The sequence below is a fragment of the Tachypleus tridentatus genome, chromosome 8 (genome assembly GCF_004210375.1).
Source record: "Tachypleus tridentatus isolate NWPU-2018 chromosome 8, ASM421037v1, whole genome shotgun sequence".
Lineage (NCBI taxonomy): Eukaryota > Metazoa > Arthropoda > Merostomata > Xiphosura > Limulidae > Tachypleus > Tachypleus tridentatus.
In genome coordinates, this window is record NC_134832.1 from 124,390,659 (window position 1) to 124,408,478 (window position 17,820).

General features: G+C 30.9%; 1 protein-coding gene across 1 annotated transcript in view; it reads right to left on the reverse strand.

The window, feature by feature from the left end:
* Positions 1-453: 453 nt before the first annotated feature.
* Positions 454-17,820, reverse strand: part of LOC143223408 (uncharacterized) — a 43,569-nt gene continuing 26,202 nt past the window's right edge. Inside the window, exons 2-7 of the mRNA XM_076451353.1 lie at positions 17,544-17,777; positions 15,920-16,318; positions 13,434-13,570; positions 12,656-12,795; positions 8,753-10,536; positions 454-6,868 (exon numbers count right to left, since the gene is read on the reverse strand). Coding sequence (XP_076307468.1) covers positions 6,773-6,868; positions 8,753-10,536; positions 12,656-12,795; positions 13,434-13,570; positions 15,920-16,318; positions 17,544-17,777 — 2,790 coding nt within the window. The 3' untranslated portion in view covers positions 454-6,772. The remainder of the gene's footprint in view (positions 6,869-8,752; positions 10,537-12,655; positions 12,796-13,433; positions 13,571-15,919; positions 16,319-17,543; positions 17,778-17,820) is intronic.

Consider the following 17,820-nt stretch of genomic DNA (forward strand, 5'->3'; position numbering starts at 1 on the left):
TTTGTTTGTTTTTTGTTAACGGTCTTGTGTTAACAATGTTGATAACCACTTCCATTTCATATTCAAGAACTTATCTCAAGATCTTTCGTTTAGCTGATAAATGTAAGATATTTAACAAGATAAAACACGAACTTCCTCCTTCAGCAAACTTCTCCAACCGTTGTCACTTAAGATGTCACACACCCTGTGAAAGTCCCATGGCAATGAACTCTCTAATGATCCTTAAGTTAGAACTCTTACACGGCTATTGGACAAATAAGACTGTTCTGTCCTGTTTCAAATAAGACAATATATTAATTCTCGTTCGTGCTATTACTCAATAATTAAGTATAATAGTGTCATGTCATTGTGTAGTATCTTTTTAGAAACTTGGCGCCATCAGACGAGTTTTTTTTTAATTATGTATAAATAAAATTATTTACCAAGAAGGAAAATAACACACAAACACACGTATGAGATAAAGTGATTTAATACTCAACTGTTACTGGTTCTCTACATAACATAGCTTGGCTACGAAAGGACAACGTGATGGTAAACTTTATATACATTGTTAAAAGGTTACAAAACATAGCTGCATTTCTGAACACACTTACTCTGAAATAAAACAATCAATACAATATAATGCTAAACAGCCAAACAAAAAGAAAACAAACATTTTTCCCATTACTAAAGTATAATATATAACCATTTTATGTGCGATTTTCGTCATACGCGACTTTACTATCCTCTAGAGACGGACAAAACGAAAATGGAAAATATATGTAATTCGCTCTTCTTAAAATCTAGCATTATATTCTTCCAAAGCACTAGATTAGAAACTGTATCAACAACTTCATTCTAAGGAAGACCAAACTTCACCATGACTTGTAGTTACCAATATTCAAAACTGCTTTACAAAACATGAAAACAGTTGCAAATAAAACGCTGTAGTAGCAGGCGCTACAGTAAACGAACAAAATGAACAATATAGATATATACACATATGTTTAATCAATATCTCCTATTACAAAAAATAAAAGCAAATTAAAAGAATGAGTTAAATGTGGAATGTGCAGAACGACAATATTAATGAATGAATAATAAACATTTTTAGAAGTCTCAATACACCAAGTAACTCTCCAGCATCTGGCGCGAGTTTGTGTAACAGTCAGTGACCTAAACACAAACAAACAAAATAAAAAATAACATGAAGGAGGCGGGAGACCCTTAAATCATTTTCTACAATACCTTAAATGAACTTTTCTCAGCTTTGAGATGGCGCGTTAAACAAGAAAGCAGTACAGAAAGGAATATTTGTGTAGGAAACTTCTCTCCTAGTATTAGTGGAAAACTATCCAGTAGCAAAACGAAAAGATTCAATAATTTACATTTAAACAAAAGCAATTAACGTAGGAAGAATTTTATTGCAACGAACGACATGAATTAAAGAGAACAAATGTTGAATTATTTACACTTTAAACCAAGTTCAACCCCCTTCTTCCAAAAATAAGAAGTGACATGAAGTGTATATTTCCAGTATTTCCTTAAAACGGATATCTATTAATTTTCATGTTAACTGGGTTGTTGACTACGTAACTTACAAACACAGTATGAGCTGGTAAGCTTAAGAAAACTCTGTGTAATTAATAAGTTATTCTATTAGTGTGTCTACTGTTACGACTAATACAAGGAAAATGTGGGTAATTTTATAATTGTTGAGATTTGGAGATAAAAAATAATTAAAATAATGCATATAAGAATATGTCTTAAACGTAATGATTTCAATGCCATATTATGTTCTTATCTTGTCACATAAACGTGTAAAATGTTTTGAAAACGTTTACATCGTGAATGTGTTTTATGTAACAGGTACAAAACTGCCACACAAATGTTGGGGCATACGAAAATTATAAAAACAAAAAGAGCAGTAAATCAGAGAAATGTCATCCCTGAACCTGATTGCTTTCGATGTTACAATCGAACAAATCAGAAGAAGGGCAGAAATGTTCCATAACTTTTACACACATCTACAATATTCAAAATGATGTAAAAATGAGCAACAACAACTATTAATTTTCTTCATAAACAATTCCTTTTAAGTTGATGATGGATAAATGCTACACGGAAACTAATATCCATTTGTTTCAATGCCACACTTTTGAGTTGGCTGTTAACAATAACTTTGCACCAATATAATTTCAACTGTATATGCGCAATGTATAATTCACTCATGATCAGTGGTTGAAGCGAGTGTGGAACCAAAAGGAGCCCAACCTGAAGCTAAGAAAATTGCTAAGGAGAGCTCCTATTATGTGGAGCCAAAGGAAATTGAAGCAGTGTTATAATTATATATTTGTAGAGAAATTACAAAAAAAATTTTGTCTGACTAATCACAATAAGTTGCATCTGGGAGCAACAGATTTTTTTTTCCAACCTAAAAACTTTTCTAATATTCACTATACAAAATGTTGGACTAGTTAGATGATTTTTAATTTTTTTTCTATGACCTAATCAGTTAGGCAGGCCCCATCACCAGATTTCCACTTTAACTACTGTTTACAATCAGTGTTACATTCTGATATTAACAAGAGTACCTTTAAACTTATTTCATTGCATCTCTGACCATTTTCCGAGTGACAACTTAAAATATTTACTTTATTTAAGAACAATAACCATAAATTATATTAAACCATATGGTTCTCTTTGAACATAGCATTACAATTCATGCATGAACATTTTAAAATATTCCATGAAAAATAATAGATTTTGTTTTCCGTAACAAATGTAAAAAGTGTTAATAAAACCTACTACAGGACAGGTGTGAAAAGGTGAGCCAATAAGAACTTACAAGAAATACATATACATAAACATTGCTGCTCTTTCTGCATTAATCGATGGCCAATCAAAAAGACGCAAATAAAACAAAATGGTCCTAAAATTCAGCTTACAATAGGATTGTTCTTTTTCATTTCCTGTTACACCTAAAAAATGAACAATAAATGGAACACGTTTTGCATGTTGAGAGCAGGAGTAAATATGAAAACAATTGCAAAAAAATCCAACAAAACTTCACTGGCATGTAGTTATTACTATCTTTAATGTTTTTTATTTAGTGCTAGACCTGCATATGTATAGAATCACAATGCAAATAAATGTGACACTCTTAACTTGTTGAATATTAAAATTTTTGATTTAAAAATAATTAAATGCAGCTTAATCTGAATATAGAAACAACTTTATAAATCTTTTGATTTCAAATTGTTATAAAATTTTGTAATTTAATCAATGAGCAGTTTGGCACACAATGTTGTAATTCAAAATTGTCTTCTTGCAGGAAACAGTAACAGCTGGCTTCCTGAGACTAAATATTTCTGAAAGTTGACATAATGTTTATAATGTAACTTACCTGAGGTAACATGTTACTTAAACACATATGCATCAAGCTTATTTTCTCACACACCTATGATCTAGGAGAACACTAACTGAATGTATAAGCCTACTTATCTGACAGAAAATTCAAATCAACAAATCAAATGCAAGTGAGCAAAACACAGTCCAATAAAATGACTATTTAGGGAAATTTGTTCATTCAAATATTAGTAAACCAATCAAGATATGACATAAATTGCAAATGAAAGTACAGAACTCTGATGAAATATTTGCTTGATATTAAAGACATCTTAAAACATTTATCTGGTTAAACAAAACAGTTTGTGTTCATCTCTGTGTGTACTTATTCACACAGAATAGTACATAACAATCACTTGCTGTTTACAAATATACAGAATACACTTAAGAATTTTCTAACATAACTTGAAATACAGTGATCTTATACAAACATAAAATACTACTTTAAGTCCAAGCCATTTTTTATTGTACATTACTTGAATTACTTAGCAAGAGATTCTAGGAGTAAGAATTCTTGAAACATCTATTACAAAGTCAAACTAACAATTTTTGCTACATGTTGTTTAGCACAAATAAATTTGATATTTGCAAACTTCATGTATATAAACTAGTAATAACAAAAAACAAACTATTTTATACAAATTTTGTTAAACTACTGGATGAAAAAACCTTTTTTTTTTTGGTATTATGCCTTTTAGTAGAATGTATTCACAATAACTAATGTTTAGTATGAAAATAAACCCTATGGATACGCTGTGAAATCTGTATTAACTAGTGCAGAGTAAGTGCAATGGTTGTTTTAATTGTGATGGAAACTCAGTAAGTAGATTTTTCATAGAATGCCAAAACAAAAGTTGAATGCTATGGAATTTCTGCAAATAATATAAATTAGTATGTATCTTTTCCCTTGTCTGTTTTTTTGTAACATATATTAACACTTTATTATTTTAATAACTATAGATATATCTCTACATCAACATCAATACTATTTGGCTTTATACAACTCCACAGAACCATTTCTACCCTACAAACTTCAATGAATTTAACTACTTACACCAGATGCAAGTCTGGGAGACAAGAAAGATTGTTTAGAGTACATTCTAAGACACATCTATTTCAAACAATACTTCTATCTTAGTAAAAAAGATACACTTAACTATGTGCCCAATGAGGACAAAGTATTATTCAATGTAAGATTTTAAATAATTTCCATTTTGTGAATATACTAATAATCCACATACAACAGAAATGTCATGTTTACCTCAAACTTCAATCTTGCCTTGTCTATAACTTTTTTCTACTTCAGCTGTAAGCTTACCAAAAAACACAGTTCCTCTTCTAATTTTTCTTAGTAGAAGTTAAAGTTTTGTTTAAAGGTTTCTCAAGGTTTAATTGATTTAAACAGTACTGTTCTGTCTTTTGTATCACCTATTCATAACTTTCTATTTCTGAACACTTTTACAGATAAACAGTTGAAAGTCGCATACACACACTCTTAGGAGTGAAATGAGTTCTATGAAATACTTTACTTCTGTAAGAGAACTTGGCTGAAAAAAATGTATTCACTTAAAAATCAGAATATATAAGCATGTAAATATGAATATCTATAATATTACATGTACTAAAACATGCAATGCATCAGTATTTTTAGCTGTACACCAAAATAAGGTTATGACCTTAACTAAGGCTAATGATGAATGCAAGTCTCTGTATATGAAAATTTCCTTATCAATTGGTAGAAATCAAAATTTAATCAAATGAACTGAGCCGTAACTTTCTTTCTACTAATAAAAGAAACCTAAATAGCAGAAGTAAGATAATTTGATTGTGCAAAGATTCAACTGATTGAAACACACAATTAGAAATAAAAACAAAATACAGCAGTGACAAGACTTAACTCATTGTTTGAAAAATATTTAGCTTATAATAACAAAGAAAGGAACTAACAAATACATTTAATTTCACTTTAGATTTCTTTTTTGTTTCTTTACACAGTTCATTTGTATTAGTAATTAAGCAACTTATTTCAGCTAAAGTAGCCATACTTTGAATTTTAAAATTAATAGTGCAATGGTAATGAATAGGATTTTTTGCTGCACCATTTTAAGATTTTCCACATTAATTCTTTGGAAATTAATAACTTTGTTTTTGAAAATATTCATAAAGGATTTTGTATTTCTTGAACATATTGGTATCAACACTATTTTTTACAGTAGATGCAAAACAAATATTTTTTTTAAAAATTAGTTGTAACAGAAACTTATGATATTGCAAGACACATTACTGAAATAATGTGCCTTTCATATCGAATTATAACTGTGTGTGTTTCAACTCAGAAACTATACCTTACTTTTACTAACTCATCTCCAAAATGGATAGGAAACCTGGAATGATATTAAACAGTGCTACAGGTAGACTACCAGTATGAAATTAAAAAATAAAGTATATTATATTTATTTATACAGAAAACTAATGTACCTTAGTGATTGTAAAACTGACTTGTGTCTGTTTTTAAAAAATATTATCTATTGTAGGTACTCACTGTCTCGCCAGATGGCAGGTCAAAAAGTGTGCACCACAAAGAAACCATGTTACACACAGTAAAGTATCTGTTACATAGATGAAGGAAACACAAAGACATATATATATACACACACACACATACAGAAAGGTATTTGACATGAAAAGTGCTTTGATACAATGACTATGAAAAACTAACAAGATAGCTTTACTCAACCATGAGAAAGCATTTGAAACACATTTTAAAACTTAATAAAACAACAAGAACAAAACAATGGGTGGAGGTCTTGACCCATGTGGATTAAGATATAATCTACTTGGAAGTAAAAATTGAATTCTTCCACTTAGGAGAAGACAAACAGGACTTAACACTTGTATATATAAATCTCTAAAACCAGCCATAAAAACATTTATAACGTACAAGGTAATGGCCGAAGCACCATCAATTAACAAGTTGTGACATTTTATAACAGGATGAACCCAAAACAAATATTTTTTGATAACCATATTCACATACAGACATCTAATACGTTTCTACAAAAATACATACATACAATTTCCTGTAATGGCACTTCTATTACATAGATGTGTACTGTACAAAAACATGGTAAGAAAAAAAAAAAATGTGCAGGTTCTTTTACCTGAGAAGATAATTAACAATACCATAACCACCAGGATAACCTTATCTGAACTATAAATGTTTTTCAGGTGTGTTTTATAACATACAAAAAAGGTTTTGTTACAACAAAACTAATAATTCAACCAAACAATATATATATATATATATGTATTTACAACAGTCTAAATCCACCGGTATAAAAAGAGACTGCTTGAGCACACAATGACTTCAGCCATGGGTTCCTGATTAAGGTGGGTCTCTGTGATGAATCTGGACATGTTTTTGAAGATCTTGAGCTGCTGCACAGGCATGCCCACACACTTGGCACAAAAATGCTGTCGGCTGTTACAGAATAAGTGCATATTTCTGTACTAACAGTTTGTAAGTTTTAAGTTAATTTCATATATATTAATGAATTTCTCAAACATGAACATGTACATAATGGGAAAGAATTGTACTAAAAAGTTTGTGACAGAAACAAATTGAATAAAAACCTTGCATTTCTTGTTCACATATCTTAATCTGTATATGACTTGTGGATTCCAGTAAAAAAAATCAAAATTGTTAAAAATAGCATTTTAAAATATTTCTGAGAAAAAAAAACAGTGTGCTTGAATCCAGTTATGAATTCTATTAATTTCTCTCTGAATACAATTTTGCTCACCTACTACTGAAGCAAGATTTCAAATATAAACTAATGTCTTTATTGAAATGAAGAATAACTGTCAAACAGTAAATACACATTTTATTTGGTCAGCAAAGTGAAATTTAAGAAGTTTCTCTTAATAAAGCCTGTTTGTTTTTCTTGTTCAAAACAATAGGCTCTATAATAATAAAAGAGCATGTCTGTGTGTGACTGCTGTAGTTCTAAGAGAAAAGAACAAAGAAACCTGAAATTTTGCACTCATACTAAGTTTACCCTGAGTGTGTGCATCTGGGTATTATTACTTATCCTTGTGCATGTACACTCCATAGCATACCCTGTAGTATATCAGTTAGATTAACAACTTAATATATAGAAAAGAAAGTGCATTTTAGTAACAATGCAATCCAACAATTAATTCCATGTCATGTTGCTTAGAAACAAAAGTATAAACTAATACTAGTTTTTAACATAGTGCTCTACCTAACACATAAGTTGTGAAGTTATAAGACACAGACATATTTACTGGCCTGAAAATAGGTGTATTAGGACTTCAACCCATATATTCCAAAGATGATACAAAATAAAAGCTTAATTGTACTAAGTTTCCTTGTAACACGGATACTAAGTCAATGTTGTTCATTTTTTTTATCAGGTTTTCAATTTCCTTTGAAATATAACAAATTCACAGTTACAATACAAAGCATAAAAAAATATTCAGTCATGGACCAAATCTGCAAGCACATTTACATAACTAGAAAAGAACTGTGGTGCCAGTGTGTAAGTGAATATATGCACCTCAATAAACAGTAAAGAACTGCAGTGCGAGTGTGTGTGCGAGGATATACACACCTCAATAAACAGTAAAGAACTGTGGCACCAATGTGTGTGTGTGAGGATATAAACAGTAAAGAACTGTGGCACTAGTGAGTGAAGTATTAATGCATAAAGTCACGTGAAAAGGTAAGAGTGATTAACATTTTTTGAAGACTTTTCAGTATTCTTAAAGATATTTTTAATTGAGATAATCAAATAAATAAAACTATCCATTTTGTTTTTCTTTATGCGATTCTTACATTAATATATATATGTGCATTTCTACTAACTGGATATTTGCAACATGGGGATAAAAAATGAGAAGCCATAGCTAGATTCAAGGTACAAAATACAAATTTCCTTGTTATTATTGTCATTCTTATTGTTAGGTCAGTACTACACATGTTTTCATTTATTAGGTTATAGTTCCTACTCCCACAAGTAGGAAAAACACTATTTCGACACTTTATGCACTAGAGTTGTAATGTTAGGAGAATCTTGATGATGAGGACACAAAAATAAAAAGCAATAAAAAACCCAAATAAACTGAGGTATCTGCTTGCTGATTCCAATGTGGCTAAAGAAATATAATATCAAAAAGTGGAATGCATATAATATTTTTTTGTTTGCTCAGATTTTAACTTTTCAATTACTGTTTTACAGTATTACATATTACCTCAAACAATCCATTATTATTACTATTACTCAACTGGCAACCAAATATAATTCTAAAAAACTTTCTCTCCAACGGATTTGGTAAAACTCACCTGCTGCAGACCATCCCGACTGGCACATTTTTGGGTTGTTTGTGGACTTTTACCACAAATAACTGGTGACACAGGCCTTAGTGTAGTACTACTGGTGGCTCCATCTGTTGACCACTGGGCATGATGATAATATGTGTGTACTCTGAGGGTTTTGGCACTCACGAAAGACTGACCACAAAGTTGGCAGGATAAAGGATGATGGTGTAACTGTGTATTCTGATCTGAAAAGCTACTTTCAACTTTTTTAAAATCAACTGACCATAAAATGGAATCACCCTCATTTTTTAGTGAATGGCTGTCAATAGCATCTTGCGGTTCCTGTTTAATTTGAAAGTTATTGGTTATTGGGGCTGTAAGTTTCTTATTTTGGCTCAATGACACACAGATGGAGTCTGAAGAGCTTAGGGCATATGAAGAACACTCAGCAACTCCATGAGTATTCTCCTGCTGCCATGTATGTTGTCTGGGTTCTTGAAGGTACAGACGTTGAGCAATAGCCTGCAGACTCTCTAAAGAGCTGTCACCATCAGTTGTATCAATCTCATTCAAATTTGTCCCATTACGTTCCATCTCTGCATACATTCCAAAAGGGAGTCTTCCTAAACACTCCAGTTTCATAATATGCATTTTTGAACGAAGGTGCTTTGCAAGATGTCCATGAATCCGAAAAGCTATTTTACAATCACTGCACTTAAAAGGTCGAGGATTATCAGCACTTGGAGTTCCAAATGTTTGATTCATATTAACCTTGTTATAGTGGCTCACAGAACGTTTGTGTTTCTGAAGATGGCCTTTGGTACGAAAGGAGACTACACAACTGTCACAACGGAAGGGTCTTTCAAAATAATGAATATTCACATGCAATCGTAGTTGGCTTGGTTTTGTGAAGGTTTTATTACAAATATCACAAACACACTTTCCATCATCTAAGTTTTGTCTACATCCAGACTTAGCAACAATAAATTCAGCCTGAGGTTTACAAGAAGTTGGACTCTGGTCATCATGAAGGAAAGTCTTTGAAGGAATTTCATTTGGTGATGGAGGTGTTACTGGGGATAACTGTACCATACTATCATCAACTGATGGTCTAGAAACAATCTGTTGCTGAAAATCCCATGGAGATTGTGATTGTCTTTTTGCTTCAGATAAATTCAGAACCATTTGTGATCCTCCAGTTCTCAAAGCAGTCAAACTACCATACTGAAGACAAGCACCTAATAAGCTGTCCAGTGGTTCTTCTGGAACTCCAGAATTATTGTCTACAGAAGCCTTTGGATCAATCTTTATGCCTCTGGTAACACTCAGATCCATTGGTTGATCAGTTCCTGATATAGATGTTTCATCCTCACAGTTCAAAGGAACAGAAGAGAAGGATGGAAAGTCCAAGCATTGTCCCTGATTTTCACTTTTAATACTCAATTGTTCAGAATCAATCCTTTGGTTTTCTGATAAGTGTATGTTTCTCCTCAACTCTCCAACAACAGAAAAGGAATAACGACGATTACCAGCTGATTCTTTTGTAAAACATGTACTCTGGTTGATCACCTGATTTTCCATCAATGTTGGCATATCTTGTTTTCTAGCTGGAGATAAAGGTATGTGAACTGAGGATGACCGAGACCTATGCTGTAAGGGTGGAGTTAACAAAAGACTGACAGCAGTAACATTATTATTTTGTGGAATCAAATTCTTTGAAGTACAATCTTCTTTAGAATCAGGTATTGTTGCTTGAAGTTGTAAGTTCTCCTGGAGTGAAAAGTCTGTGACGTCATCTGCTTGTTCATCTAAAATACATTAAATATATAAAAACTTTACTTATAAATAGTTTCATAAGTGAATTCAGTATAACTTTCAAATTGATAAACAGTGAATAAATAACTTGGGAAATTTAAAACATACAAATAAATAATACAGAGAATTATAATATGTCCTTCTTTGATAATTTTTTTTAGGCAGAGTATTCATAATGAAACTTTGCAGAGTGAATGGTAACTTCCTGAAGACAAAAGGAGGGAGACTTTCCAAATGTTGTTCTATACACTCGTGTCTCCACAATAGGCAGTTGCCATCCATTCTACAAAGTTTCATTATGATATGTCCTGTTATTCAACTGTTATAATGAAGTAGTTGAACTCAGCTCTAAAATAGTAACAACCACCACAATGTTTAATTTATAATGGAACTGATGTTCAAATTATTCAAAAGCTACTAGTTAGTATGTCAGTGACTGACCAATGTATAAACTACAACAAAGTTAGGGCAACTGTGTAAAGAGTGCTAAAATTTTGAAATACATTGAAAAAAAATGTATAATATATATATATAATACTTATATATTATTTATTCATTCTTACAGAAGTACTAAAGTTTAAAGATGATGCAAATGATTAGTGAAGAAAACAACAAATAACAAATGTACAATATTTCAACAACTCTTTGTATGTTATTCCTCATTACCATTCAAACTGTCTCTGAACTTTGTTTCTCTTCACCAAGCTTTTTATATTTTTCTTTTTTTTTCATTACATCTTTCATTTCTAGAACTCAATCAAATCTTTTAAAAACAAAAGTATAATTAAAATAAGTTCTCAGTCTGAAATATTTGTGGTCTCAACTGATACGTTCAGCATTTTTACGTCTAGGTCGAGACATGTCAAACTACTAAATGTAAGGTACTAAGAACAACAAACAAATGCAGTTAAAATGAAACGAACACTCAAAACACAGAAAAATGAATAAAATCTCTGAAATGGAAGTATACGGTTCTAACTAAAGGTTACTGTATCAAAATATTGATTCCAAATCTTATATTTTGGTGACTTTAAACATATTTAGATTTTTATAATCTTTTCTGAATATTCAGTTTAAAACATCCAAAGTCAAATGTTTTATACACTTTCCAATACTCAAGTCAAAAAGGCAGATTTGAAAGATAAAGGTTTAGCACAATATGAAAGAACTGCACAGTTGAAGCAGTGTTATCTCTCTAGTAAACAGTACTCCTGTAGAACAAACTGCCATCTTATGGTAGAATCTATAATTTATAGGAGTTCAAAAAGGAGAGTTAAATGTTTGAATGATTAAGAGCAGATCAAGTATTTTACGTGTTTGGGTACAATGAAAATTAGGACATCCTTGATGATTCAGTACATCCATTCATGTCTAATAATTTATAACTTATTTTAGTTTGTATTTACTTTTCAAATACAGAACATAAAATAAAATTTTCTACAACTATTTAGTTATAGTTAAATAAGTACATACCTACTCTCAGTAACATCATTACAGTATTGTTCACAGGATCATTTAAGAACCATAGAGATTTTCTTTGGCAGTTATACAGTTCAGCAGTATTATTATTTTCTACAATATCCATTGATAGATAAGTTTCTGTAAAACACTTAGAATGTAAAACCATGAAACATTTAGTTATACTGAAGCTATGCTTGTAAGATGACAATTAATTTGATCATTTGATCACTTACTGTTTAACTGGAAGTACAATGACTTGAATATTCTAATGATACATGATATGAGATCATGGACAGTATTGTTTAGCACCAATGCATGTAGTCCACAGAGAATTCCTTTTTGCTTCTATCTATCTATTTCATCTATTCTACAAGTTATTTGATATCTTGACAATCTCTCTTCTTTTGATGATAAGAAATTAACAAAACCTGCTAAACTGGTCCTATTACAAATTAACTTGCCATGGTAAAAGAAGATAGGGGTGCTTCTTATATCCATATTTATGACTCATCCTTGTCATAACAGAAATCACACAAATAGTTGCTAAAATAATAAATAAAAACTAATTGTAATAAATTTAATGTACATTGTTGAAATCTAGCAGAGATTCAGTTAGTGTTTGGAACTTATCAAATCACATGGAATATATACCTTTTGTTTCATTTGTTATTGTAGGCAAGGAAGAAAGGTTCAGCAAGCAATGTGCAGCTTCATGTTTCTGTTCTTCTGAATCTTTGCATTTTTCTCCAGGCATTTCATTATTTTGTTGAGTCTTTTGGTCATTAATGGGTCTAGAAAAGTGCATATAGGTAAGAGTTGAACAATCGTGTAAGAATTTGTTACTTAAGGATTATTTAATTACAAAACCTTTAGCCTTGGTTTATATGTTTAAAAAAATTTAATGAAATACTGGCTAAAATCTTTAAGCATCCATTTAAACACAACATATTTTTAATACATTAAAAATTTAAAATATGTATTTTTCAATACTACAGGTCACATGCTACGAGTCTGATTAACCAATGGTTTGTTAGTTTTTTGTATAATATTTCATAAAATTTAAATAATCCATGAAATTATTACAATGTATAAGTAGCTAAACCACAGTGCAAGTCAAATGTTTTAAATTATTGAAGTAAATAAACAAAACCTTGTCAGCTACAGAAAACAGCATCAGTTTCTACAATGTATCTGTTGTTAGATTTTTATTTTTGACCACCAAATTAAAGCATTATAATGAAAATACATTAATAGAAGTATCTTTTTCATTATGAAAATGTAAATAATAGTTTTAAAAATAATAATGTTTGAACAAATTGTTTCAATCAAGTATGATGAAAAGAAACAAATCTAAATCAAGTATTTGGCCATAATTCTGTATTGGGAAGAGAAGAAGAGAATTAGATAATTAAAGCTATTTTTCTTAAACCTTTCATCAGAAAGAATTTCCATTTCAGCATCTTCTTCACCATAGCTGTCCCCTGCATCGTCATCAAAATCTTCATCTTCATCATCTTCTAGCTCTTCTCCATCTATAAACTGCCGTCTTTCCTTGTCCAGCTGTTCCTGAAAGAGAGTAAAAAGTAGAAACTATGCATTGAAATCTTAATTTACAATGAAAACATTAGCAAAAAACAGTTCCACTGATATCGTATTTGTCAAATTTACAATAGTTATGAATTTTATCAGGATACATGTGAAGCTAAAAATTTAAAAACAAACAAAAACTGCCACTTTTGTTATTTGTCTATTAATTTTCATAATGTCAGTGTAGAAGTTTCTTTAACAGTGTTAAATCTGATCAAAATTAGGTAGTCTGGCTCTAAGAATCATTACTATCTGTCAGAGCTTGTAGTGAAACTTCTTTATAAGTAATACGAAATTTAACAAAAATATTACTTTCATTCTAGGTCATGATAAGTAATTGTACTTTTATAAGTTTCAACTCACATTATTTCAATTTAATATGAAAACTAGGTAGAAATAATTTATATTTATACAAAGCAACCATAAGTAAACTAAGAATCATCTAAAGAACTTTCAGGACACAGTATTAAAACAATTAGAGTACTCAACTGAAAGAAATATTAAAATACAATGTACCTGTTCTTGACATTTTTCGATACAATCTCATTCTTCAAAGTGTTTAATAATTCTTCAAAATACCACATTGGCTTGATTATAAGGTGATGTTTTTGATTAATAATTAGGCTGTAAAATTCATAGTCACTTATTATCAGGACCAGCCACAGGTCTCTTTCCCCTCTTCTAGCCTGTTGCATTCCTGAATGTTCAGATAACATCTGTCTACGCATGCGTGCCAGATGTTCACTCAAGGTCATAATTAATTCACCTGTAGGCTGTCCAGTTATAGTACTGATTTTGCTGGTGTATTAATAGAATTTACTGTGCTCGTTTTTAATTTTATAACAATTTTTGTCTCATTTTAGTGATTAATCCTCATGAAAGAATGAGTGACACATAGAAAAACAGAGAAAAGTGTCAAATTAATAATGGATTGTGATATAGTTATGATGCAAATGTTAAAATTATGTAGAAAAGCAGAAAAACACACAACTGTACCAGTGCTAAAATTTTGGTGCAACTAAACATAATGTGAGATATTGGTGGAAACCAAAAAGAGAATTCCTGAGTGTACACATTCTACAAGATCCTACAAAAAAAAAGTTATGACACTCAATTTGTTTTCTTGTGGTATTTTCTACAACTGGGCCAATACAGTATGTGATGAATAACATAACATTTTTAGCAAAATGTTAGAAAAAACAATTTTTATTCTGCACTACACATTTTGAGCTACATGTCAGTAAATTTAATATTAAATGTTTATTAAGAATTTTTTCTTCTGACAGTAACTGGATTTGACATGAAAGTAAAACTGCTGATGATATGAAAAACTAGTGTCATATCCTATAAATATAATGTGTGTGTGTTAGCATAAACATCACATGATGTAAAACAAACACAAAACAAAAGAATTTCCACCTGAATATATAAGGAAATTAACTTGTGTATATACAAAAAAATATAACGTCAGAGAAAATAAGCATTGTAAACAGGGTACAATAAGTTAACACCTTTACACTGGTTTCACTACTTTTTCTTTAAGTCCTTGAGACTGATCTTTAAAACAAAAGTTAGGTTCCTTGTTTTCCTCTTTTTAACTTTGTGTTTATTACATTCAATTTTGTGACTTTTAAATTTATTAATTATTATTAGTAATAATTTTTCACAGAACATTTTTTTATATTTTATTGTTGGGAACACATTTCACACCTCACCTTAGTTTTCATGCTACATCTTACACTTATGCAAATAAAATTTAATATTATAAAATAACAATTTTTAGAGAATACTAGTTATTCAAAAACTGTAATGAATACAAACTTTTATGTTTAAAAAAAACATTCCATATAATGCTAATACTTCTAAAATCTGACAAGAATTTTATAACAATATGACAAGAAGAAAATACTTATTCAACTACTGTATGTAAATGAAGCCATGAAAATAAATATACATTACGAAAATGTATAAAATAGATTAACAATAGACACATGAAGTACAAGTTAATGGCTTTTATATTTTCCATACAAAATATTTTCCTTGTTGAGATATTTGTTGCCTCAACCACCAAAGTTAACTGAACACACTGCTTATTATATTAATAACAGTAAAAATTGCTATCAGTCTAAACTGTACTCGAATAACACACAATAACTATTTCACATTCTAACTTTGTTATACAAGTTTACATATATTTGAAAGTTTGATTTAATCTTGCCCAATAATTTCAATTCACAGAAACAAGAAACCTGTTACTTCTTTTAATAACATATCATATGAAGACAAATATATGTGTGTGTGTGTGGTTACTACAATATAGTCACAAACCTGTTTAGCTAGTGCTTCTCCGTCAATCTGAGAGTCATCTACAGTAGTGGGAACAGGAACTATACCAAGTTCCACACACTTTTTGTGGTGAGCTTTGGACTTCATGTGTTTGGTTAGGTTGCCTTTTGTTTTAAAAGCAAACGAACAATGTGAACAGCTGAAAGGTCGTAGATCTGTATGAGTTCGGATGTGCTTCTTCAACATGCTAGGTTTTTTACAGCGAATTCCACATTCTTCACAAACATATTTTCCCCGTCCTCGACCACGAACGTAGGTGTAATCTTCATTTGACTTGAATCCTCCCTCAAAAATACGAACTCGTTTTGGTAGAATGGCAGACTCATTATCATTTAAAGGTTCACTTCGGGTAGACTCTTCATCAGTCGTTAGCTCTGTTAACTTAAGGATATATCATCAAGAATTAACAACAGAAATTTATTATAGAACAGAATAATAAGGAGAAAAATGCACATTAATTAATAAGGTTTAGAGACCTTGCAGTTTATTAGTTTCAGTTAAAATGGAATTTTCTGCCATTTAGTTAATCACTTATAATCTGTGTAATGGAAGTCAAGTTTTCCAATTTGACAATGTATGTTTAGAAAAGAAAAAAGAGCTGTTAGAAATAATTACGATTAAAACATTTTCTTATAGACTGAAACTACAGACAGAATCAATTATAGGTAACTGCAATCAAAAGTTGCCATTTCAAGATGTTAGCAGGTGACAGACACTCAATGAGTCATATTCTGCTTGCAGTAGAACATTTAATTTATGCAGTGATGTGAAGAACGTATCCAGTGGACCAATAACATGTACAGCTTTGTCACAGATCAATTACATTTCTAGATGGCAGGTGTACACTCATCTGGAGACAATATGGAATCAGATCCAAATCAAAATTTTGTGTACAAACATTAGACATAGGGCAGTGATGGAAGTAAAGGCATGGATAGGAAAAAGTCATTAGTGGATATATTAATTACTACATCCTGTAGCATGGTACTATTAACAAAACATATTATAAAGACCACATTCCACAATCCTTCACTTTGCTAAGTGTTGGTACAATTAGCTAATTTCAGCATAGTGGATGATAATTCTAATCCCAAAATGCAGGGGTGGATCAAATAGTGTTATCTGTACCTTAATGATCTTCAATCCTATTATGTACATATAAGATGCTCTTGGGAGACTTACTCCATTTCATCAGGTGGATCCAAATGATGAAGATGTTATGAAAATCACTCTTTTAGAATGGTCAAAGAAATCTCACCATCCTGACAACACTCCAATTTTAAGCATGCAGCACTGGTGGCAGAGTGCCATTATGTTTGCACCAATTATACTCACACTAAATGAAATGTATAATGAAAGACCAATCACTTGTATTTTACAATATATGGTACATCTCCAGATGCCTGATAAACATGAAACTGAGCTGAGAGGGTAACTAACATTATTTTATAACAGTTGTTATGCCTTGTCTTAGTTAAATTATTATTAACTAATAACTTGTTTGTTGTTGTCTCGTGCAGGACAGGTACTGGCTGTAATATTACAGTTGTAATTACATTTATACATACTATATTCAGTTAATGGTACATGTGAAGTTATATCTAACCTTTATGGTATGAAAACTGTCTGATGTTTCATCACTTTCCCCTTCCTGTCCTCCAGGTCTGGTTGGAGATAAGGAACTATTTGATACAGTTTTCAAAGAAGGTTGAGCTTCTCCACTGCAAAGAGGTGAAAGTGCTGGTAAAAGAGTGACAGAAGAAGTTGTCAGAGACTGTAGTGTTTCAGGGTTGACAGACAACGAACTCGAGTCCATGGACGAAATGGTTGAACATACTTCCTAGAATAAAAATGCTTGTATATGTAGATACAAATAACAAACA